General features: G+C 33.7%; 3 protein-coding genes and 1 pseudogene across 4 annotated transcripts; all 4 read right to left on the bottom strand.

Annotated features, from left to right (window-relative positions):
- Positions 1-3576: 3576 nt before the first annotated feature.
- On the bottom strand, positions 3577-6002 carry LOC132045072 (jasmonate-induced oxygenase 1-like). Its single transcript, XM_059435589.1, has 3 exons — positions 5512-6002; positions 4315-4636; positions 3577-4036 (listed from the first exon to the last, which is right to left on the bottom strand). Exons 1-3 carry the CDS (start codon positions 5862-5864, stop codon positions 3767-3769), a joined length of 945 nt encoding a protein of 314 aa, XP_059291572.1. The 5' UTR covers positions 5865-6002; the 3' UTR covers positions 3577-3766.
- A 1767-nt stretch (positions 6003-7769) lies between these two features.
- On the bottom strand, positions 7770-10029 carry LOC132045064 (1-aminocyclopropane-1-carboxylate oxidase 5-like). 2 transcript variants are annotated; one of them, XM_059435583.1, is made up of 3 exons: positions 9000-10029; positions 8561-8804; positions 7770-8228 (listed from the first exon to the last, which is right to left on the bottom strand). In XM_059435583.1, exons 1-3 carry the CDS (start codon positions 9332-9334, stop codon positions 7959-7961), a joined length of 849 nt encoding a protein of 282 aa, XP_059291566.1. In that variant the 5' UTR covers positions 9335-10029; the 3' UTR covers positions 7770-7958. The 2 variants fall into 2 exon arrangements, with proteins under 2 accessions (XP_059291566.1, XP_059291565.1); XM_059435582.1 differs by having other exon boundaries at positions 8483-8804; positions 9000-10025.
- A 506-nt stretch (positions 10030-10535) lies between these two features.
- LOC132045065 (1-aminocyclopropane-1-carboxylate oxidase 1-like) lies at positions 10536-11316 on the bottom strand. Its single transcript, XM_059435584.1, has 2 exons — positions 11113-11316; positions 10536-11017 (listed from the first exon to the last, which is right to left on the bottom strand). The coding sequence occupies exons 1-2, from the start codon at positions 11299-11301 to the stop codon at positions 10772-10774; spliced, it is 435 nt and encodes a 144-aa protein (XP_059291567.1). The 5' UTR covers positions 11302-11316; the 3' UTR covers positions 10536-10771.
- A 2155-nt stretch (positions 11317-13471) lies between these two features.
- On the bottom strand, positions 13472-25325 carry LOC132045055 (uncharacterized; annotated as a pseudogene).
- Positions 25326-26828: the final 1503 nt, after the last annotated feature.

The following is a 26828-nucleotide window of genomic DNA, read 5'->3' as shown; positions in this document are numbered from 1 at the left end:
TTTTGACATTGTTTTTTTTAATATGGGGTCCACTTTTTTTTAATTTGAGTTTGGAGATGGTAGGGTTCACTTTTTTTTTTTTTTTTGCCTTTAAAGGTGTAAAATATTCTATTATTAATGTATGTAGATTGGATCTAAACAATAATTATTATTTTTTTATCAAAATTTTGATTTGGATAATTCTAATTCAAATTATTAAATTAATTTTACATGTTTAAAACGAAACAAAGTAGAAATTTGATTTTCTATTTAAACGAAGAACTACTATTTTTTAATTTTTGGTAAATATTCTTGGTTTAGATCATTTTACTTGTCATATTGTCTTTTGTACGTTTTTTTAAGGAAACGTTAATTAGAATTATAATTTGACTAATTTATCTTATTCATTATTTGATCTCCATTTAATATTATTTTTCTTTTACGACATTAATCTCTTTTCATATCTATTAGAGTAAGAATAAATAAAAATGAAAAAGTAATTAAATTCTATCTTACTTTAAAACATAAATATTTTAAGTATATTTATTTTAGTAAACATAACAAATAAATGACATGGCAGAATAGCAAATACAACAGTTAAATATCTAGATTAGATCTCAGGCTAATATAAAAAAAAATAAAAAATTGTATGGTTTGACTACTTAACCTTTTGAAGAAAAGTAATAATATGGGGTCCATGTTTTTTGTTGTACAATAATTTCATTTTCTCCCACTAATGGGTTGATACGCATGTGACAATGAATCACCATTATTGACTTAATGGGGGTATGATTTTTTAACATAGGGTGCACTTTTTTTGTTTTTGTTTTTGACATTGCTTTTTTTTTTTTTAATATGGTGTCCATCTTTTTTCTTATTTTACATAAGTTTGGAGATGGTGGGCCCACTTTTTTGCCTTTTTTTTTTTTTTTAATATATTGCTTGGTGTTAACTACTATTTTTAATTTTTGGTAAATATTCTTGGTTTAGCTCATTTTACTTGTCATGTTGTCTTTTGCTTTTTAAGAAAACGTTAATTAGAATTATAATTTGACTAATTTACCTTATTCATTATTTAATATTATTTTTTCTTTTATGACATTAATCTCTTTTCATATTTATTAGAGTAAGAATAAATAAAAATGAAAAATTAATTAAATTCTATCTTATTTTAAAACATAAATATTTTAAGTATATTTATTTTAGTAAACATAACAAATAAATGACATGGCGGAATAGCAAATACAATAGTCAAATATCTAAATTAGATCTCAGGCTAATATAAGAAAAGAAAGGAAATTGTATGGTTTGGCTACTTAACCTTTTGAAGAAAAGCAATAATATGGGGTCCATGTTTTTTGCTGTACAATAATTTCATTTGCTCCCACTAATGGGTTGATGCGCATGTGGCAATAAATCCACCATTATTGACTTAATGGGGTTATGATTTTTTAATATAGAGAGCACGTTTTTTTATTTTATTTTAAATATGAGATCCACTTTTTATTTTTGATTTTTTATATTGCTTTTTTTTTTAAATATGGGGTCCATCTTTCTTTTTTTTACATGAGTTTGGAGATGGTGGGGCCCACTTTTTTGCCCTTTTTTTATATTGCTTGGTGTTCTTAGTATGGAGCCCACCTTATATATATATATATATATATGTTGATTCTACCAGTCTCGTTCATCCAAGAAATGGATGTCGTGGACCTGGACTTTTCTCCCCCCTCTTGGGTTGTTGATGTTGATCAACTTGAAATCTGTCCATAAAAAGGTTGAACGATTTTGGCCCAACATTTTATTACGTCTTGCTTCTTAGTTCATTTTTTTTTAGGGAAAACATCACTAATTGCCCGTCCAACCTAAACTAATTACCCGCCCATGCCCCCTCCCAAATTATTTTCGTTTTTTCCCAGCCCAGCCCAAACTAATTACCCGACGTGCCCCCTCGTTCAAACCTTTTACTCCATGATATCATCGCAGTATATTTATATATCATGATGGTATCATAGAGCACTACAAGAAGGACTGAAGCAGTTCTCCATGATACCATCTCAGTATATTTATATATCACGATGGTACCATGATCCCGAGGAGTGTCTCATTGAAGGAATGAGTAGTCCTCCATGATACCATCATCTTATATACCATCACAATATATGTATATAAGATGATGGTATCACGGCTGTTCTTTTCGAGAAAAGTGTGTCTTTTTGAATGATTGAACATGATCATTCATAATACTATCTCAATATATTTATATATCATGATGGTATCATGGAGGACTAAGAAAAGGATTGAAGCAGTCTTCGATGATACCAACTCAGTATATTTATATAGCATGTTGGTATCATAACTTGGGGGCATCTGGGGTAAATAGTTTTAATTTTTTCTGGGGTACGAAAGTAATTATTTTGGTTTGAGGGGGTCACACGCGTTCTTTCCCCAGGCTCCCTTAGAAGCTCCCCTTTTTGCTCCTTGGTGACTTAAACCCATAACTTTCTTGACCTGGAGGTTTTTTTTTTTTTTTATTTTTTTTATTCGTGTTTACTTGGAGTATTAGTTTGCATATATTGTTTTGGATAATAAAAGAACGAAAAATGCTTTTGCCTTAGATAAAAATTAGATAATGAAAGCCCGTGCTAGCACGGGCCAACACAAAAATAGTATCACACTTTTCTTTTTAGACTGTCTAAAAAAGAATGATATATTTTTATGTTTAGAAATCATTTAACTTGAAACTTCCCCTTTTACCTTTAATAAAATGATTTAAATCCACATAAATATCTATAACTTGTTTTACACCACAAGTTTCAAAGATCTTTCATTTCTTTTTTAAACTTCGTGCCTAGTCAAACTATGTCACATAAATTAGGACAAAGAGAGTACCTTGTAGTAATATAATTATGGAATTTTTATTATAGAAAGTATTATAATCTAATTAATTGAAAATATCAATAAATTATTTTACTTAGTGCGATTCACCCATATATGACTTTCCTGGTTTGGTTCTCCAATTGAAAGATTTGAAATATACCTTCTCCTACCGAGTTTCATGCCATCATCTCTTTCTACTAAACAACACTGAAAAACGCTATCATGTGTTAGCATCTGTTTTAGTCTTAAATTTTTAAATGTAGACCAACTTCATCATTTTAAGAAAATATGTGTATACGTTTCTTGACCGTTTATATTTCGTCTTCTTGATGTTATTCCTCATTATTTGTGTGAGACGCATATGCCTAAAATTAGTGCATTTTTATCCTTACCCAAAGGTATAAGTTCTAAATCTTTTGGTTTTATGACTTCTTTGGCGGTTTTTGTGTTCAATTTAAATCGTTATTTTTTTTTTTTCTGAATTTCTCTTCTTTAAATTTTCTCTAAGCGTATCTTTATCATTTTCTGAACTTATTATCATTATTTAAATGTCCTTTTTTTTGTAATTGTTTCCTACTTCTTCACGTGGACCCCACTTTAAATTATTCTTTTTAAAAATTATTTTAATTAATAACTATATTAGAAGAGTGGGTGGTTGAGGACCAAACCCACTCTTCTAATATAGTAGAAAAGTAAAGAAAACAAAAATAGAAAAAGGAATTGCCTTTAAATGATGTTTGCATGGTCCATCATAGGAAAATGAAAATACATTCGAGCAAAGTTGCAAATGTTTCTGCACGAGATAAAGTTCATTAACGGAGACTAGAAAAATGTGCACAAATTTAGAAAGTTTAAAATCATAGAAAAATGAAGAGAACGATGATTGATAAGAGATTCATTTACTGATTCTCTACACAGTGAGTGAAAAATGAGATAGGCCGAGATCGTCTTCAAGTCCAGAAGCACGTTTAAGCTTATTTTCCTTGCGCTTTTGCAAATAATCGCTATAAATGAATCCCTTATACTTGGGTTTCTCAGCAATTTTCTTAGTGAAATGGGGAAGGGGTTCAACCCATTTATCCCCTGATACATTATAGAAGAATGAAAATGAATTTCTTGATGTTCCAGTTGGTCTCACCACCCTATGATTTGGACTTTTGTACTTGTCATTTGTCAGTACCTTCAACAAAAAATAAAAAATAAACGTCATACGAAAAAGATATTTTTATTGTTTAACCATTTGATATTCTGAACTTAATGGTCCGACTAGTTCAGACTTGTGCCTCGTAAAGCTCATTTAAGGGGAAGCCCGGATTTCTCAATTTCATATTTCGAACTCGAAACATCTAGTTAAGAGCTGAAAGATTGCATCCACCCCACCACACTTCAGTAATGTAAATATTTATTTACTTATATAACACTGCCAAAAAGATAAACAATTTTTTTTCTTTTTTTTACCTGAAGAATAATACCGACGTTGACAACAAGTGCACCCTCTTTTGGTGTTACTGGGATCCATTTATCATCTCTTTGAACTTCAAGCCCTCCAACTTCATCCTGTAACACAAATGTTATACATCCAACATCTCTATGTGAATTTATTCCCATTTTTTCCTTCTCTGTTGCTGGTAAATAATACAGAGCTGTCAACACATCTGAATTTCTGTCATTGTTAAATTCCTGGAGAGTGCTTGGAGGCAGCCCCAATGATTCACTAAGGATGCTCTCTAAAATTGCTCCGATCTTCGCGAATTGATTGAATAAATCTCCCATTACTGCTCTGAAACATTGAATAAACAAGAATTAATGAATTATCTTCTCAATGGCTATTCGTTCAATTTGAGAGTCAAGTTTCATTCTGATTATTTTAACTGATCAGCTTTTCAAGCCCTACAAGGTGATGATAGGAGTAGATTTGTATTCTATCCATTAGATTAATAAATGTACGCAATCATTCACTCAAATGAAATGATTAAACGGGATTTAAATTAAATGGCCCTTAATCATTTCTACCCCATATAGCCATATAAATATTCAGTTTCTGGATAGCTCTGTCATAAATTTAAAAAGATGATGCAACTTTGTTTCAAAACTCAAGTCTATCATATGCTATACTATAAGAATTTTGTGCTTTAGTAGCGATACGAGAAGATCCAATAACGTTGTATTTTTATCTTACAAAACAAATATATTAGTTAAAGGGTCTCCGCAAATCATTGAGTACAATAACCATTAGATAGCAGAGAATGTGAAGACATGGACAGCTTGTTAGAAAAGTTTGATAGGCACCAGTTTTACTAGGCGCCAGTTTAGACATTAAACAGCTTAAGCTTTTGCCAAAAAAGTGTAAAATAAAAGTGTCACTACTACGAGTTTTACTTAAATGCACTGACGGTGTAAAAGGTATCCGTACAATCAGATCACTCACTGCTTATTTCAGTCTCTAACACTTCTATTCAAACACGTAATTGCTTATTTGTAAATTCAGCTCCAAGACTTAAAGAGTGTTTTTAAGGACTTGGTGAAACTATTTTAATTCAGCTAAGCCAAATGGGCTCATATTAATTGGTAACCTGGTAATAATGGTTAAACTCCAGTGATCATGTAATTTATTTTTATGCATATAAGTCTTTCTAATTTAAAGATATAACTTACCGGAGATGTGGATGATTGGAAGGAAAAACATTGAAGTTGGATCCAGGCTGAAGCATAACCAAGAACTCTGCAAACTCATAAGATGGATTTGGTTTTCTGTTATAGCCTGCAGGAAAAGGTGACCCTGGCAATGGGGAGCAGTTCAGTTTCTCTTCGACAGGAGACTCAAAAAATGCCTTCGATAAGTTCAGGGCGTGGCTCATTAGGTCCAAAGGTACCCCATGATTGACGATTTGGAAGAAGCCATATCGAGAACATGATTCGTTTATCAGTTCTCTCGTATTTCTCTTGCCATCTTCATCACCTAGAATGAAAGGGGAGAGATCAACTATTGGTATCGCTAAATTAGCCATGTGGACTTGCAAAACCTAAGCGTACGAGATGTTGCAGTGTTTCCGAAAATGTACAAAAGCACTACAAGACTCTTATAACAAGATTACAATATAACTATATGAAAAAATTGATCAATAATTTGGTTTGTGATATGGATGGCTAAGACAAATCTTATTAGTACCACAAAACGGTAGCTTTTTTAAGTGTCTATATGTGTGTGTTTCTGGTTGATGATTATCATTATAAAAAAGGATAAGTATGGTTATGGATTAATTAGATCAAATAATTTAAACTTGCAAACCTTAGAGACGGACATAACCACGTCACAGCTCACATGGAGCCTTCAATTTGTCAACTTCACGTGATTTCATCACATTTTATTATTTATATTTTGCTGTGTTAGATCTCATCTCGTACTTTCTCATTTGTTTGATAATATTTTTAGCATTATCAAGGATTTCCTCAGAAAAAAGTCACTCTAGGGAGTTAAATTTAAATAAAAACAGACGTGCATTGGTATCCAAAACTAGAGTAAACAATCTAAAGGAGTACTTCAGATTATTCGAAAAAGAAAAGAAATAAAAAAGAAACAAGACCGCAGAGTCTGCAGTTTGAGTATTTTAAATTGGTATCAACAAACAACAGCAATACACATAGGCCGTAGCTATAAGTTGAGTATTCCTCTTCAAGGAATCAGGCATGTACGATGAAAGACGTGTTGAAGATTTAATTAAGAAAATAATAGTGTGCTCTCTTACAACTTAATTTTTTTAATGAGATGGTCGCACACAAGGGCGGCTCAACATAGTTGGATGCCTAAGGCAAAAAATTTAACATATTTTTGCGCGGATTGTCCTTCTTTTGGGGTGGTCTTTAATTTTTGGCCCTCAAATTAGTGGTCTTTAATATTTGCCCTTCGCTTAACACCCAGAGGTCCTGGGTTCGAATCCAGGCTCAGTTAAAAAAAAAAAAAATCGCAATGCATAAATTGGGATTTCTAGGGAAGAAGTTGGGATTCACACCTAACTTTTGCCTTAATTTGGGTTCCAACTTATGCCTTTAAGGCATAAGTCACCCCAACTTATGCCTTGAGGCAGAAGTTGGCCTTAAGGCAAACTTTTACTCAAAATTAGGCTCAAAGTTAAGCCTTAAAGCAAAGGTTTGTAAAATTCCAGCAAAATATTTTTATTTTTATTTTTTTGCCTTAAGGCAGAGTAAGGCATAAGTCCAACTTATGCCCTGCGAATCCAACTTATGCCTTGCAATTTTTTTTAAATTTTTTTTTGACTGAACGGGGGTTCGAACCCGGAATCAAGGGGCTTTTAGCGAAGGATAAAAATTAAAGACCACCCCCAGCGAAGGGCAATCCTGCAAATTGCCCTATTTAGTCAGAGGCCCATGCTTAAAAGAAAAAGCTCACTGATATATTATTTGACATCTATCTTTCTAGCTTTTTTATAATGATTCCTTCTAATAGTGTTTTTTCAATCGATAATATAGCTAATTGATTTAATATCTCTTGATACATTATTGATCTTAGGTGATATTTTATAAATTTAATTTTGAAAAAGTTCTTTCTAAATTTAATTTTGAAAAAGTTCTTTCCATTGAGGCAATTTTTAACATAATTTTATATAAAAGCAATATATCTTTTTATCCAACTAAGTATATCAATTAGAATATTATTTTCTACTTGTAATATTTTCCTTAACATTTTTAATTCATAAAGTAAGTCTAAATCATCAATACCAGAGTGTCTTGAGTATATTTTAAAGAACATTCACGATTAACACAAACTATTCATTGTAAAAATAAGGGCCCAAATTAATTTTCTCATCCACTTTTAATTTTTACAAAAAATTGTTATTTTTACTAAAAAATCCAATTTTTTTTTTTTTTTAAATTATTAAACTTATTCTGGTAAAAAATGGGGGCCAAAGGCAAACACCTTAGTGGGCCTAGCCATCAAGCCGGCACTGGTCGCACACTTCTACAAACATATCAGGTGTAATACACATATTATTGCAGGTTTAATTCAACACACATATCAGGAGTAATACATATTATTGCAGGTTTCTTTCCACATAGTGAGAAGATCCTTGATCACATAGACTTCAATTAGAAATTGAGTAGTGGGTTATGTGGATGAGATCTTCAGGTCTAGCTGGTGGATGAGACCTGTTTCTGAGTCTCAGCTGCAAATATTCATTGAAGAGGAATCCTCTGTACTTGGGCGACACTCCAATTTCTTTTGTAAACTGTGGTAATGGCTCAACCCACTTGTCTCCTTGCACGTTATAGAAGAACGCGAACGAGTAACGGTTTTTTCCTCTTGGTCTCACCACTCTGTGAGTTGCGCTCTTGAATTTATTGTTGCTTAGCACCTTTTTTTATGTCACAAAAAAAAAAAAAAGAGTTAATTCCTCAATGGTCATCGAACTAAATTTCACCAGAATACCAGATAAACAAGCAAAATACCATGTTAACTCAAATATAAAGCAAATTAAACTTAAAACATCAACTCTACTGTAAATGGGAAATAGTTCAGTGACTTTTATAGGAAAGGGTCGTGATTCCTTAAATTTTTGGGATAATGGTAACTGTGATATTAATTGCCAGCCGGTTTATATATAATTACCTGTATCATGTCACCAATATTAACTACTAGTTTGTCTTTGGAAGGCGCTATAGGAATCCACTGCCCATCTTTGTGCACCTGAAGGCCTCCAACTTCATCCTGGTAGACAATGGTGATGCAGCCAGGATCTTCATGTGCTGGTTTTCCTACGTTCTCATCCTCTGTCGCTGGAAAGTAGTGCAGGCCCATCAAGGCATCCTGAGACCGATCATTGTTGTAGTTAGCGAGGAAGTTGGGAGGGAGGCCCAAACACTCGCTTATGATGCTCTCCAACACAACTCCTAACTTTGTCAAATGTGAAACCATCTCCTCTAATACTTGCCTAAGAAATCAAACATATTTACTTCACAAATAACATTCTTAAAAATTTTATGAAGGGAGAAAATGCAAATTAAGTTTCTAAATTCGTACTAGTTCTTGGAATCATCATATCAGAGGATTGCCTAAACTAGAAGCAATTAATTTGAGATGCAATTGAGAGAGAATATGGCGATAGCGGAAATAGTTAAAATATTACTTGAAATGAGGTGGACTTTTGGGGCAGACATTGAAGCCAGAAGATGAACGACGAAACACCAAGTGCTCATAAGTCTCAACGGAATTCTGTGTGCTTTTTAAATAATTTTCAGGTAGAGAGAGTTTGTTTTCATCTGAACAAGCAAAGAAGGGCTTGTACATATCCATGGTTCTGCACAACAAGTCCAAAGGAATTCCATGATTCGCAATCTGGAAGAAGCCATAGTTAACACATGCTTCGCCTATTTGCTCCATAGTCTTCTTTTTCCCTTCTTCATTTTCCTCTGATCTAAAAAAAGGAGAAACATCAATCGTTGGAGTATCAAAACTAGCCATGATGTTTTCCTTATTTCTTGACTCTCAATGTTGTTTTAAACCTCTTTATCAACAAAAAATAATTGTTTTAATCCCACAGTTGATTCTTTTTGTTACATTTAAAAAAAAAGGCAACTTGCAAACCTACTACCTTTACCTTCCTACACTTCTTTTTTCCTATCAACTCAAGCCCAGCATTTTTAACTCTGAAATAAATTCATATTTAAAACTCACTAAAATTTCAAGTAGTTTTAGATCTGAACCCATAAATTATAAAAATCGAATGACTTTAGTTCTAAAATTCTAATAAGTTGAACCCGTCAAATTTAAATTTTAGATCCGTCTCTACAAATCGAGATGTTGTGTTGCTATTATATAGCAGTGAAAATGACTTTGCTATTTCTTAAAAGTTATAAACCAACTACTTCCTCCTTGCGTAGTTGTTCATTTCCAGCAACTCTCGATGATGTTTGTATTCAAACTGACTCTCCACTTGCTTTAGATCTCAAACTCACAAAGAAGAATCCAGCAATATTTTTGTCGTTGCTATTTTTCAAAGCTAACTGGCGATAGTAAACACAGATTTCCCAGGCAATGTCGACGAAACGTAGTTAAATTATTTGGACAGAGCCTTTCTTACAGAGGGAATATTTTGAATAATTTGGTTGGTGAGATGGCTAAGACAAATCTTATTAGTATAAAATTACACACAAAACTGTGGCTTTTTGTATGTGCTTTCCTGGTTGATGATTAGCTTGGCTCCCTGATGACTATGTTTATAAAAAAAGGATAGTTAGAGATTAATTAAATCAAATAATTTAACTCGATTTGCGGAACCATAGAGACGGACATAACCACCAAACAGCTCACATGGAGCCTTTAATTTGTTATCTTCACGTGATTTCGTCACATTTTACTAGTATCATAATTTGCTGTGTGTTAGATCTCATCTATTACTCTTTCTCATTTGTCTTATATATTTTTTTAGCATTATCTAGGATTTGTTTAGAAAAAATCTCAATACTCTAGATTCCATCTGGCTTTAATAGGGAGTTAAAGTTTATTAAAACAGACGCATTGGTATCTAAAACTAGAGTAAACAATATGCATGAGTACTTGACGTTATTCAAAAAAGAAAAAAGGAAAGAAAGAAACAAGATTGCAGTATCTGCAATTTGAGTATTTTGAATTAGCAACAACAAACAGTGGCGAGACACATAGCTATAAATTGAGGATTCCTCTTCAAAGAATCAAGCTTGTACAATGAGAGATGTATTGAAGACATAATTAAGAAAAAAAATTGTGTACTCTCTAATAGTTTAAACCAGTCACACGCTTTAACGTACATGTTAGGAGTGATGTGATACATATTATTTCTATGTTTCTTTCCACATAGAGAAAAAAAATCCTTGGTCAGATAGACTTCAATTCTCCTCTAATTAGAAATTGAGTAGTGGGTTATATGGATGAGATCTTGAGTCTAGGCGGTGGATGAGTCCTGTTTCTGTGTCTCAACCATGCATATTCTTCGAAGACAAATCCTCTGTACTTGGGCGACTCTCCAATTTCCTTTGTGAACTGCGGCAATGGCTCAACCCACTTATTCCCTTGCACGTTATAGAAGTATGCGTACGAGTAACGGTTTATTTCTCTTGGTCTCACCACCCTGTGAGTTGCACTCTTGAATTTATTGTTGCTTAGCACCTTTTTAATGTCAACAAAAAAACCAAGGTGATTCGTTAAATTTTGGGATAATGATAACTGTGATATTAACCAGCAGCCGAATTATATTTAATTACCTGAATAACATCGCCAATGTTAACAACTAGTTTGTCTTTGGAAGGCGCTATAAGGATCCACTGGCCATCTTTGTGCACTTGAAGGCCTCCAATTTCATCCTGGTAGACAATGGTGAAGCAGCCAGGATCTTGGTGTGCAGGTTTTTCTAAGTTCTCAGCTTCTGATGCTGGAAAGTAGTGGAGGCCCATCAAGGAATCCCGAGACCGATCATTGTTGTAGTTTGGAATGAAATTATGAGGGAGACCCAAAACACTCACTTATGATGCCCTCCAACACACCTCCTAAATTGGTGAAGTGGGAAAACATCTCCTCCAAAACGTGTCTAAGAATATCAAACACATATATTTAAACCACAAAGACATTCTTACATATTTTGAAAAAGGTGAAAATGCAAGTTCATTTCAAATTTGTACTAGTTCTTATAGGATCGCGCATACTAGAAACAATTATTCGAGATGCAATTGAGAGATAATAGGGCGATGGCACAGTTTCTATTATATAATTATATATATAAATTGATTTAATTAGTTTTCACATTGGAATAGGAGGACTTACCTGAAATGAGGTGGATTTTTGGGGCAGACATGGAAGCTAGAGCATGCAATATCAAACACGAAGTGCTCATAAATCCCAGCTGAATGCTGTGTCTTTTTAAGTAAGCAGCAGGCGCAAAGAGTTTATCTTCATCTGAACAAGCAAAGAAGGTCTTGAGCATATCCATGGTTCTGCTCAACACGTCCAAAGGAATTCCATGATTCGCAATTTGGAAGAAGCCATAGTTAACACAGGCTTCTCCTATTTGCTCCATAGCCTTCTTTTTTCCTCCTTTGTTTTCCTCTGATCTAAAAAATGGAGAAACATCAATTGTTGGAATATCAAAACTAGCCATGATGTTTTCCTTCTCTTGACTCTCAATGTTGTTTTAAATCTCCTTATCAACAAAAAACACAGTAGCTTTAAAGAGAGTCAAACTATTGATTCTTTTTTAATTTTCAAAAAGGCAACTTCCATGCAAACCTAACTACCTTCCTACATTTTTTTCCATCAACTCAGATCTAATATTTTTCAAAGATCAACTTGTAAATTAAACTAACAACCTACTGTAGTTGTTTATTCCCAGCAACTCTACATTTTACAAAGTGGCCATGATGTTTGTCTCCTATTGATTCTCCCACCTTGCTTTAGAGCCAGGGGCGGGTACCCCTTGGCTTAAGCCGCGTCACAGGATACCGCTTTGCCAGAAATGTTCACAAGGCACGTATATATAATCAATATATAGAAACATAATATAAGCTAAATAAGACAGAATTGTCTCTCAGCTCGTCTGGTCAAGCACCTCAACTTCCTAAGAGGCCATCTCATCTTGCCTAGCTGTTGTTAGTTTTAAAATTTTTGTGCCTGGCAACTCAAATTTATAGATTGACCAAATTAACTATTTCAGCTAGTATAGTAACAGATTATTGGGGATTTCCAGTACTGTACCAAGTCTCTTCTGGACGAGCTTTACGTTATGCTCAAGAGTGTTGAATATAGTTTTCGTCATATAAGACCTTGATGGCCAAAAAAATGATGAAGATATACATATATATATAGGCGTTTGGACATGCATTATATGCAAATATTGTTCTCGAAAAATATTTCAGTGATCTGAAAATACACCCTGCGTTCTAAATTAGGCCTCTACGTGTTTTGAACAATACTACTAAGGTAAGGGCGTTTTAATTTTTATAAATGAGAAAACAGTAACGTTTTTATATGTACATGGAAATCAAATTCAATTTGGAAGGGTATAAGTTAGACGAACAAAGAAGGGAATATGAAAACATACGAATTGAGGTGGATTATTGAGGTAAACATTGACGCTACAGGAAAGAGGAAGAATCAAGAAGTGCTTTTTAGCTGAATCTCCGTTTGTAGAAAAAGGGGAGAGATCAACTTTGCAGATGGTTGAGCGATTTCTAATTTAGAATTTTTAGCTCTATATATATCCTTAGCCAATCCCTTCTCTCTCTCTTTCTCCTTTTTTAAAAAAAATGTCTTTCCTTTATAGACGTGATAAGTCTATTATTTGTTGAATGTTTGCAGAATTTTCTACTTTAAACCACGAGAATTCTTATTGTAAATTTGAAATTGTACGAATTGCTTCTGTATTTCGCTTTGCTTGCACTCTTAACATTATCAGTACTACCTGCTTATGACTAACATCGCATGATTTTGTAACAGATGAGCTTAGAGGTACATGCTCGATATTTTTTCTTCCCCTATTTTCCTTAAATGAGGTTAATTAATTAACCATATAAAACCCACACTGATACTATATAGAGAATATCTGAAAACCTCTTTTATTTATTATATAGCGTCACATGCCACGATTATTCAAATAACGAGAAATTATAAAAGCTAGTATATATTACAAGATCAGTACTAGCTTATTCTACATAGAGTTGAACAAGGATCCTTGGCCGAAAGGCAACTGGTCGCCGCAGTCCAGGTTCTCTCCCGGGCTAACACCCAGAATTTCGCAGAACCTCAAGTAATAGCCAATTCGATTCTTTACCCTATCGTCAGGGCCATGGCCACATTCCAATCCTCCGTTGATGATGTTTGTGATGACCCCATAACCAGGGACCCTATGGGCTGTTATGTCCGATTGGGATGGGACCCATTTCCCGAGGATGACATCGTGGCACGAAGGCTTTGGTGGTTGAGGAGTCATCCAGAACCAAATTGCAGATTTGAATGAGATGACTACGTCATTCTCCACCAAATCAGGATTACCCAGGAGGTTTTCCCCTATGGCTACTCCACAAGGACCATAGTTGTAGTTGCTGCAATTATAGAAACAAGAAAAATTCTAAGTACTTTTGGTATCACGAATAGAATCTCTTACGTAGTTATATACTCCCTTCATCCTAAATTACTGGTCACTTTAGCTCAGAAAAAAAGTCCCAAAATAATTACGTATCATTTTAGGAATTGAAAAGTAAAATTGGAAATTATTCTCAACTATAACTTACTACCCCCCCCCCCCCCCCACCCCCTCTTCTATGCATAATATAATGGAACCCATACTTTATATTTTATTTTTTTAATAAGTGTGAAAAGAGCCAAACGACAGTTAAAATGGGATGAAGGGAATAATATGTAGTTGGAATATTAGGCGGATACTTGATAATAAAGGTAGTAACACCGAAGGTCAACCAACTATGGGTGATGATCTCCCAAGGTCATGTTTCTTTATTTTGTAATCACCCAACTTTTCGTATATCACTTCAAAAGTCACCTAATAAATATTTGACTAATAAAATATGACATGACATTTAATTTAGTTCACATGAATTTTTTTTCCTCAGTCCACGTGGCAACAAGATGCTACCCGATCGGACCCGTCCCAAACTCAAACCCAAGTTAACCCTATTCTCTCTTAATTAAAATAGAGTTTCACTCTCTCTGGGAGAAATTGGCCCACAATTTTCTTAAAATCGTGTCATCTTCTTTTTTCTTCTCTCAGGCGAAGTCCATAAGGATTCCTTTAACAACATTAAGTAAATGTAGGCTTTTTTCAATCTTCACTCAAGTCCCTTGTAATATCTTTCTACTCCATATTAGCTTCAGACTGCAGCTATTTGGGAAATATGTATACTAAGGTTTAAACAAAGATATCAGTAACAAAAAATGGTTTTTCATATACCTTCCATAACAAAATAACAGGCAATTTGCAACTGTTCTCTACATAGCAACTGTCAAATGCTTTCTTTTTTATTTTTTTGGTAATAAAAAGACTTATAGTAAAGCAAACTTACTTAAATCCAGAGGCCCTTCTCAGTACTATATTTACATTAGAACTAGCCTGAGAGTGCACCATACTAGTGCTAATTTCACTCCAACAAAGCCTACAGAAAACATTAATGCTACAGTCAAATGATTACAAAAACTAATTAAGAGAGTGAAACTCTATTTTAATTAAGAGAGAATAGGGTTAATAAGGGTTAATTTGAGTGGGATTTGGGTCGCGTCGGGTCAGGTCTTTTTGCCACGTGGATTGAGGAAAAAAAAAAAAAGTCCATGTAGACTAAATTAAATGTCATGTCATATTTTATTGGTCAAATATTTATTAGGTGATTTTTTATGTGATATAGGAAAAGTTGAGTGACTTTGTTGTTACAAAACAAATAAACATAACTTTGAGAGATCATTATTCATAATTGGGTGACCTTCTGTGTTACTACCTCTTTGATAATATCACAATGCACAAATAGGAGTGAAGAGGGAGATTTAGGGCCCGTTTGTCCATGAGAATTATTCACTTTTTTCCGAAATATTTTTTCACTTTATGGTGTTTGGCCATAAAAATTCCAAATACAACTTGAAGTTGTACTTGGAATTTGGAAAACAACCAAAACTTATTTTTCGCTTTTTTTTTTTTTTACTTCACTTTTCTCACTTTCAATACATTCAAACAACCAAATATTCTTTGCAAAACTATAACCAAACACAACTCCATCTTTAATTTCAACTCTAAAATATCAAATAAAGTGAAAAATATTTAATTTTCATGGCCAAACGCCTACTTAGAAAAAGGGGGAAATTACTTACTATGATATTTGGATGGGGCCTCGTCCAGAATATTTCTTGCCAGGAGCGCGTGGCCACTCAGCACTTTCAATACAGTAAGAAGGCAAGTCTGCAGGGTTGCCTCGTTCTCTCTTGAAGCAGTAACCCCATGCGTAAGGCCCGTCTTCTGCAGTTGGCCAACCACCTGTTCAACCATATATATCTTCCATGTAAGTTTAAAAATTGACACAACTAGTTTGCTGGAAAGATTAAATAAAGAAAACGGACATGGACATTTTAATCAGGAATTTAATTAATTGCCACTTTGAGAAATCAAATTAGAAAGGCAGCATCAATGTACTATTGAAGTTAACCTTAACAGTTAAAAATGAAAGTGAAAAACACTAAAGTGAAAAATGTGTTTATGAAGTTAACCTTTACTTTTTTTTTTATTTTTTTTTTTTAATAACCTTTACGGATAGCCCCTCCGTTTCAAAATGTTTGTTTGGTTTGACTTGACATGAATTTAAGAAAATAAAGAAAACCTTTGAATCTTGTGATTTTAAATTAAAGATGTGTTGGATGTTCCAAAATGTCCTTTAATCTCGTGGTCTTAAATATGTCATGTGAAAAGTTGAAATTAAAGAATTGCTAAAAAAAAAAAGAAAGAGACGTTCTTTTTTAAACAACTAAAAAAGAAAGTAAGAAACATTTTGAGGCGGAAGGAGTAAAAATTCATGAAATTACCATTAGTTTCATGCGATGTTTGAGCCAGGAACGCAGCAAGCTCCCTTTTACGGTCAGTAATGTCACCAGTGGTGGCAAAACCAGGGAAATACCTCGCCGCTTGAACAAAGGCATCGTAGTTGTAGAAGCCCTTAGCAGGACACCTATCATCATTCCGACGCAAAAGCAGCTGGTCAAATAATTCACCAGTAATGGTTTCGGTAATATCTGCACCGGATGAAGTGGGTGGTGGAGGAGTGAATGGAGGAGGAGGAGGCGGAGGAGACGGTGAAGGACACTGGCTTTGACACTTGTCGGGATCTCAATAGTCACCGGTGGTCCCACACCAACCATAATTGCCGCAGCAGTACCCAGAGGGGCACGGTGCACCACTGGCTTGCTTACCGCATTGTTCGGCCAAGACACTTGGGATCAGTAATATAGCAAGAACTGAAAGTGTTGCAAATACACATAATTGGCTCAGCCTCATTTTCATATAATTGAGATGAATGGATGATCACAAATGGTGAGATGCCTAAACTATTTATAGGAAAATTCTAAAGGACAACGGGTGTTTGGCTTTGGTACAAAGGAAAATATTTTTCACGTTTCTTGTAAAATATCTTCTTAGAAAATAGATGAAATCTTCATATAATGGGGGGTGGCGTGGATGATAGGAGTGTGGGTTATGAGGGCTATGGGACTGGGGTGGAGGTGGAGTGTATTGGAGGATGAGGAGGAGATAATTAATGCAAAATGTCACTTATAAAACTGTTTTTCCGTACTTCCATTAAGGAATATAATATAATTGCGATTTGTGATTTTCCTCATTGTTTAATTTTAAATTTAATAAACTCCACGTGCCCCTCTCTTAGGTGTTTGGACCTAACACAAATGTGATTTTTGAAAAAAATTGAAAATGCCTACGTGGAAGTTAAAGTTGTGTTTAGGCAAAAAATAAAAGTTTTGTCAGTGGAGAAAAAATAAACTTGAAAACTAGTCAAAATTACTTTTTCAAACTTGAAACTCTTCTTTAGAATTTTTTTTAAAAATCAGTTCAATGTATATGTTTTGATTTTTTTATTGAAGAAAAGGAAAAAATATATTCACGTCCAAACGTGTCTTAGTCTTTGGGTTATTAAACTGGTTCTATTTTTAAAATTAGTAAAAGGAGTCGAGGAAAATTTGCTCCTCCGACATTCGTTCTAATTTACCCTTTATTTTCGATGATATCCTTCTATAAGAGATACTCATTTTTACACATAAGAGATCTGAAAAAGATTATTTTCTTCTATTTGATTTGTCAGTCGTGGCCTTAAAAGACCATTTGGGGTAATTTAACCCCATTGAGGAAGTCTCACGAAATTAGCAGTGGGGCTGAGGCGGCAGCGCATCTACAGTCTAAACCCGATGTTGGATTATAAAAAGCTTTAATTATTTAGTATAATTGACCAAGCTAGTACTATATCATGCTCAATAATGCTTTAGAATGTACCAAATTTAAGTGCCTAATTTTAGAACTAGGAGATAAAAAAAATGAAAAGATCGAACTTTGCTTTAGTTTAAACTTTGGTTGTGATTTATATAGTTTGTAATTCACTTTTTTTTTTTTTTAATATATATAGACAACGTTTCGATAGAAAGAACAGTAAACCATTTCACATCAGATATTTTGATTTATCTGCATAATCAATTTTGTGACAGAAAATTGCTCCTAGTTCACTAGTTGTATCTTCTTGAGAGGGCTTATATATATTATTTAGAAGTAAAATGAAGCACTTCATTTCGCAACTTGTTCTTTAGTCAGAAAATTAATCGTAATGACATGGTCTGTTCAGAAATATTTAAGGTGTGGTATCCGGCTCCTCTAGCTTGTAGGTAATCATAATTTAGAAGTTTAACACTTCTTTTAGATTGAATTGTTCAAAATGACAAACTAAATTGAAAAAAAAAAAAAAAGTTGTATATCATTTCCTATCTGGAGTTAGGGGTGTACACTAGTTGTCGGGTTTTATTTATACACCAAACCAAACCAATAAAATTCGGGTTTTTCAACCTCGGGTTTTCTCGGGTTGTATATATTTTACTTTAAATATTTCTTTAGTCCTAGTAAGATACAATTATATAATTAAGGTGTTTCTTAAGAAAATAACACAAAATGTGAGAAGAGTTATGACATTGTATTAAAATATTCAACAAAAGCTAATATAATCGGTTAAAATAAATATTGCTAATTAACAAGCCATAAAAGAAAATGACCATAATTTAAAAATACTAAGTCATGCTAAAATAAGTATTAATTATATGACAAAGAAAAAAAACTTAAGTTATGTATTTTAACTCTCTAAATCAATTATGCAAAACTAAAGAATAGATATCCAACATTATTGTCATTTCTAGTGGTAAATTGAATTTCTTTTGTTAGGATTAGTGTTGAATTGGTTTTGGTTTGGACTTTATTTGAGTTACTAACATCCATAGGATATAAAACTTATTGACATTCAAAGTTCTAGTTCAAGTTGAATAATAATAATAGATAAAAAATTACGAAAAAATTTAAGAAATATTTATAAATTACTTTACAAATAAATATTTTTATGTATAAAATATTTTAAAAAATTGAATACATGTAATGTCGGGTTGGTTTGGTTCGGTTTGAAGTTAAAACCAAAAACAAATTATGGTTTTTTTTTTTTCCAACACCAAAAAAAAAAAAAGTTGTATATCATTTCCTATCTGGAGTAGTAGGTAGCTTTGTGACAACAATTTTTCTGATGTGAGATATTACATTGTTCGAAAAACCTTAAGAATTGTCAACAAAAGTGTTCAAGTGCATTATTGATTTCATAGAATAATTGAATCGAAAAATGAAAATGCAACTTGAATGTGAATCACATTTTTCCTTGATTAAGTACTTTATAACTTGTTTTCATTCAACTAAATGAAGAACACGTTTTTAGTTTTAAAGAACTGTTGCTAAGCTGCCTAACATATTCCTTGCAACATACCTAGAGTAAGTTCCAAAATTGACCGTTTAGTCTATCACAACTTTGATTATTTTAGTGATCCACGTACTATAGGTTTTCTTTTATTAATCGTATTTTATAGTGGAGGAGATACTAGTTACTAAAGTAGCATCAATTATTGATGATAACTGTTTGTGAACTAAACTATCACAAAGTTAATTTCATAAGTTTACGCCCGGTACGGCTCCTTTTTTATTTTTATTTTTTACTAGTATATTGTATCCCATATCAATTGTTATAAAGTATATATAAAAATAGTTGGAATTATCCATATACATTCTGAAAATAGTTTATTAAAATATAAATTTGAAGCCCAAAATATAAATATAAATATTTATCAATGTTTAATTAATTCTGCAAATGCTTACCTTAGTACTCCTATTTGTCCAAAAAGAAGTCCTCGCACCAATACCAACAACAGCCAATTGCCTGCAACAAAAGAAAAGAAGAAGCAAAGAATGAAAAATTAAGAGATTATATCAAATGTTTACCAAAAGTGGCTAATAAGAATTAGAAACAAAATTAGCGATATAACTCAGGAAAAGTCATAACTCACAATCACAGACAGTCCTGTTGAAACAAACTATATAAAAAGGACTAAAATCCCTATGATATTATAGGCAAGGAAATCTATATATATTATGAAAGAAAAACAATCATATGATAAATATTTGAATTTTTCACATTTTAATTTTCTGATCTACTGACATAATAAAAACATCTCAACAAAAAAGTCATTACAAATTACAATAATAGATAATGAAAAATATATAAAGAACTTGCACAGCTCTAAGAGACTTTAGGCAAGATGAAATGAAGACTAACGTCGCTGCTGCTGTCTCGACTTTTCTTTCCAGGGAAATCAGCAAAACATCTCTTTTGTAATTGAAGATTTATGTAAATTTTGTAAAGGCGGGTCTTAAATAGGAGAAAGAAAATTAGTTAAGTTGGTGAATTGTAACTTAAGCTTTATGTAAGAATTTAAAGGGAATCAAACCGAAGAAAGTGAAGGGACACAGAAGCCACTCCAAACGTTTCTGTCTTTAGATTTTCTACCAAGTAGAGGCATTAAGGCCTCATTTGTTTGCACTTATTGGAGGTCTGAATCTGAATGGTTTAGACCTTAAGCCATTAAGTGCATTTATTTGCATTAAGATCTAAGCATTTATTGGGTCTGAATAGGCCTTAATCATTAAAATCTTGAACCAAGTCTTAATATCATTAAGAGGTATTTTTGTATGGAACTTTTTCAACCCTAACCCCAACCCCAATCCTCCACCTCAACCCCACCCTCACCTACTCTCCACTCCAACCCCCCTCCCCATCCACCTCAACCCCACCCCACCACCCACCCACCCACCTTCCACTCCAACCCCCTACTCTCCACCGCCCCCATCGCACCACCAACCCCAATCCCACCCCACACCACCCACCCCCACGCCACACCACCAACCCCTACCCCACACCACCCATCCTCACTCCCCGCTACCCCCACCTCCCACCTCCCACCACCAACCCCACTCCCACTCCCTACCAACCCCACTATCAAGCCCTACCCCACACTACCCACCCCCAGTCCCCACTACCCCACCTTCCACCACTAACCCCACCCCCACGCCCCACCAACCCCACCCCCACTGCCCACTCCTCACCCCAACCACCCACCACCCACTCACCCCTTCACCCCCACTCACCACCCACCACGACTACAAAACATCTCCACCATTACTAGTGAACATAAATGTTTCATTTTTTTAATCAAATAATATTTTATTTTAGTAAATTTGTATTTATTTTCTACTATTTAGTTACTTTTTAATTCGAATTGTATATTTATTATGTTTAAATAAATACATTATGCACATTCGTATATTGAAAAATAAACGATCTTAATCATTCAGTGTTCAGACTTAGAGACAACATCTTAATCATTCAGATGTGCATTCAGATTCAAACGTCTTAATCTTAATGAAAACAAATGAGGCTTAAGTAGATGAATATGGTCCAAGTATTCATTTTTTGGTTAATTGAATTTAGTGCAATAATTATTAAGTAACTCTTCGATATTCTTATTTTCTGTAACAACAAAGAGAAAGTTAATGCATGATTTCATGAAAAGGCAGTATATCTATTTTTCAAAGGGTATTATAGTAACTAACTTTATAGGATTATTTTAATAATCTGACTTTTAACTTTGTTGCTTCCTACTTTTAATATAATATATGATAATCGTGATGTTCGGGCTAGTTTGCGCACAACTCGAGTAATTTCACGGGCACCTGCCACCTCTCTCCAACTAGTAGTATAGGGATAGGGTAACTCTATCCAGGCTTCGCTTGGAATTGAACTTCAGACCTCACAGTTCTCAACCCATTTCATTGTTCCACATAGATTTTTTTGTCTACGTGACATTTTTTAGAAACAAATTTAATTTTTACTATTTAAATTCGTTAATTTTAGATTTTCTTTTTCAGGTAAAATTAGTAAAAATATTGGTTAGAACTTTCTAGGCCAACAAATTTTATTTGGTTAGAAATAATAAAATTTCATTTTTTTTTTCTTTTCAGATTTTTCCCGAAAAGAAACAATACAATGTTAAAAAGGATTCATTACATCAAATAACATATAACAAGAATTAAAAGGTTGAATTCTGCTATAACTTTTTATCTCACTAAAAATAAAGGAGCTCTAACCAATTTTTTTTATTTATTTATAGATTTGGTCTGAAAAAAATATAACAGTTGAAATAAATAGTCATTACATCTATTAAAGAAACAAAAAGAAGTATATACTAGTTGTATCTCCATTATTTTTGTTAAATATTTTTTTTCTGTGACTAAAATAATGGGACCTAAGTTTTTTTTTATTGAATTTGGCCTAAAAAGTACACTATTGAAATAAATAGAAATTATATCTAAAAAATAAATACATGGTTGGTACTTCTTTTTGTTTTGGATAAAGTTAACTTTATTTTGCTAATATAATGGAGTTCGAGCCAAGTTTTTATTTTATTTTTACAAATTGACCCGAAAAAAATATACAATTGAAATAAATAGTTGAAAGTTGGAATCAGTAGTCACTACATTGAAGAAATAAAATTTTAAAATGCAAAATTGGGATAAAATTTGCATTATATATTAAGTTAAAGAAAGAAGAAACACATAATTGGAATAAATAATTAATCATTATGCAGGATTAACGGTTGGAAAAAAAAACTACTTGGGAGTTGATTTTTCAAAAAAAAAAAAATTCATCCCCACATAGGGGATATAGACTATCAAATATTCATATTCAGAGAGTAATTGAGACTACTGATAATTTAGATGTGCAAATAACAATTCGTGTCAAATTTAGGGAGTCTTCAATTATCCTGCTTATAAGTTATTTACTCCTGATTTGGGTTACAATTTTTCGAAATGATTGCTACTTTTTGTTTTCCAAAATCAAGCTAATATACAACTAGTTTTGGGTAGCTGCAATGCAGGTTTCGCTTAATTAGTTCTGCTCTTCTTTTTTATTTGTCAGCGTCTTTATTTATGTTTCATCACGCTCAAGACTTAGTGGAGAAGCCAGATATTCAACTAAGGGGAATCAAAAAAATGTTCTTATGTTAAGAAGGAGGTTCAATTAAACTCTTTGTACCTGTCGGCCTCCGCTCGTGCTAAGTCTTTTCTGCTTACCTTCTTTAATTTCCGTAATCCCGTTTGTAGAGAAAGGAGAGGGATCAACTCGCAAATGATTGAGCTACATCTCATTTAAAACTTGTTTATATCCTTAGACAATCCTTGTAAACGTGATAAGTCTATTATTTGTTGGATCTCTCTTACTTTAAACCATGAGAATTCTTGTTTTAAATTTTAAAACTGTGCTAGCTACTTGCTTCTACATATATACTCGTGTGTTTAGAGCGTTCCTAACGTTACCATTAGCACTTCATGATGAACATCGTAGGATCCTGCTTCTACACAGCGTACATGCTTGATCGATCTATATTCTTCCTGTGCTTTCCTTAAATGAGGTAGAATTAACCATTTTTACCCCCCATGATCGAATAAAATGGCATAGTTATAATATTAATAGCAAGCCAATTTATGATTAATAAATAAACACATTGATACTACATAGAGGAAACCTCGATTATTATTATTATTATAATGGCGTCACATAGCCACAATTATGACAAGGGAGCGAAAAGGGAAACTCCTAGGGAGGGATAAAAAGAAAACATGGCCCCGAATATTCTAATTACAAGCATCCAATTCATGGCCTTAAAACGAGAGATTACAAAAGTTAGCATCAGCACTAGCTTATATTCTACATAGAACTGTAGAAGAGGCCGTCGTGGCCGAAATGCCTCTGGTTAGCGCAGTCAATGTTCTCCCCAGGGCTAACACCTAGAATTTTGCAGTACCTCAAGTAAAAGCCCATTCGATTCGTTCCCCTCTCGTCAAGGCCATGACCACATTCAACATCTCCGTTAAAGATGTTTGTGGTGACCCCAAAACCAGGGAGCCTATTGGCAGCTATGTCTGATGGGGATGGTTCCCAATTTCCAACCATGAGATCGTGGCAAGAAGGCTTTTTTGGTGGTTGAGGAGTCATCCAGTACCAAAGTGCAGATTTGAAAGAGATCACTGTGTCATTCTCAACCAAATCAGGATTACCCAGCTGGAGGTCTTCCCCTAAAGCCACTCCACAAGGCCCATAGTTGGTGTTGCTGCAATAAAAAATAATAATGTATGATCAAAACCTAACGTTAATTCTCTTCATGTTGTTGGAAGTATTTTAAGTATGTAATAGAGAAATTTACACTGAGAGTACAAAATACATGGTTATAGCAATTCATTACAACTTTAGTTTTCACGTAATGTATTACTTGCATGTCTTAAATCAACTAAATCTGCCGTGTAAAGAATCTATATATGTACTGTTGGCGCATAGAAACACTTTCTGGAAAGCAATTTGTCATTTTAAAGCATATGACAAGTAAAAAATGTCTTATGTGCAAAAAAAGAGATCATACTATGAAATTAGGATGGGGCCTCGTCCATAATATTTCTTGCCAGGAGCGCACGGCCACTCAGCGCTTGGAAGACATTCAACAGGCTTTTCTTCAGGGGGCACGCCGCTGTATGCTTCGTTCATGCAGTATCCCCATGCATAAGTGCCATTAGGTGCACCATCCCAACCCTCTGCAGTTTAAGGATATACACAGAAAATTTTACACAAGTTGTTGGCTGTTAATTTGGAAACAATAAACAAAGATAAGGTATACATCATGCATATATAGTATAGCACTATATATACACACTCTGTTCTGAGATCACTATACACTACAAGTATTCGGAATACATATTATTAAAATAGCTGAAGATTACCAGTAGTTGCATGCGACGTTTTGAGCCAAGAAGGCAGCAACCTCCCTTTTACGGTGACCAATGTCACCAGCGGTGGCAAAACCTGTAAAATTCCTTGCCGCTTGTACAAATGCATCGTAGGTATAGAAGCCCTTAGAATGACATCTATCGTCATTCCGATGCAAAAGCATCTCTTCGAATAATTCACTGCTAACGATTTCAGTTATATCTGGTGATGGAACGGAAGGGGGAGGAGTGACTGGAGGAGGTGGAGGAGATGGAGGGGTTGGAGAAGGCGCAGGAGGACACTGACTTTGACAGTTACCTGGATCACAATAAGCACTTGTGGTCCCACAAAAGCCAGAGTTGCTGCAACAGTACCCCGAGGGGCACAGTGCACCTTCGGCTTCCTTACCACATTCTTCAGCCTCAGCCAAGACACTTGGGATCAGTAATATAGCAAGAACAGAAAGAGTTGCAAATAAACAGTTGCTCAGGCTCATTTTCATCATGTTGATAATATTTGAAATGGGGATGAATGGATGATCAAAAATGGTGAAATGCCTAAGCTATTTATAGAAAAATTCTAAAGGACCATATGGGTGTGTTTTGTATGATAGAAAATGCTTGGATAGCCAAACCCTCCAATTCTGACTCTTGAGTTTGTCATAATCTGCTCATAAAAGGAACTAATGAACTGTCACATCCATTCGCTGGACTATTAAAAAGGCTAAAACAGTTACACCCATTTGTTGGACTGTTTGTTTCATGAATAGGTGAATAATATATTAGGAATAATTTTTTAAGCAGAAACATGAAATTAAAGGCAAAAAGTACAAATATATAATTTTCAAAACTGCACTTTGATTTGAAAACAAAATTACAAAGGCATTGTGTCTTGTAATTTCTACTTTTGACGTTACAGAGGTTTTTCAATTTTTCATTTTTTATTTTTTTTATTTTTTATAAAATAAAATCATTCAGGGTTAATTTGTTTAATTCAGATTAATTTTCTAAATTATTTTAATAAAGCATAGAAGATAAATAACCTATAGTGTTAGATTCAGAAAGTTAAGAAAACTGGAAAAAAGAGAAGGAAAGAGCTACTACACGTAATGAGTTAAAAGGAGCGGAAAAAAAGTATAAATTGTTATATAACCAAAAAAAAAAAAATGAATAAAGAACTGCATCCCAGAGAATAAATTATTATATCTTCTACTTTTTCCAAAAGTATGAAATAAAAATAAAAAAAAATAAAAAAAGGAACTCCTCCTGGAGTGCTATTAGTAAAATTTAACAAATTGCTTTATTAAATGACATCAAACAGAAGAAGATAACGCAATTTACTGTTAGAAATTTTACGGGAAATGTTTGATCACGAACCTTGTCTGAAAATACTTGATCGCGAACCTTGTAGGAAATTCTTGAAAATTTGAGGCGTGTCAATTAAGACACTGTCCTTAAGGGGTTCCTGGACATCCCTTGGATCTTGTGCGGCATCAGGAACAAGAAGGCGAAAGCTTTCATTTTTGGGCTATTTTAGTATCTCCATGGGTGTGTATATTAATGGTATATGGTGGATGGTTGTGTATACCTATTTGTGTGGTTTTGGACTATTTTGTTTAAGGGAATGAGCTTATGGGCCTGTTTACTATTTCATTTTTTTTTTTGGGCTTTGTCTTCTGCACTATCTCAGTGGGCTTTAAGTTCTAGGCTCGTCGTTATTTACACTTTGGGCTGGTTTATTTATTGTTGTAAAACTTACACAAATAGCTACCTTTTAGTAGCCTCTAACAAGTTATAGCTATAAGTTGAATATTTACTTTTCGTAGCTGGTTTTTAATATATTTAAGATGAATCTCGGATGGCGGAAATATAGCGAAATACATTGATATACGATCGGTATTGTTGAGTAAAAAACGGCTATATTTATGGCAATAAGAATCTTTTCCAAATTAAATGGTGATTTGTATTAATTGTTCCCTGATTCACGCAAACCTCAAGAGGTTCTATTACAGCTAACGTCTGTCAATCAAAATAACTCCATTCAAA

Source organism: Lycium ferocissimum, unplaced genomic scaffold, assembly GCF_029784015.1.
Source record: "Lycium ferocissimum isolate CSIRO_LF1 unplaced genomic scaffold, AGI_CSIRO_Lferr_CH_V1 ctg594, whole genome shotgun sequence".
NCBI classification, from domain to species: Eukaryota; Viridiplantae; Streptophyta; class Magnoliopsida; order Solanales; family Solanaceae; genus Lycium; species Lycium ferocissimum.
Note: the sequence above shows the minus strand (reverse complement) of the source record. Positions and strands in the feature narration are given on the sequence as shown.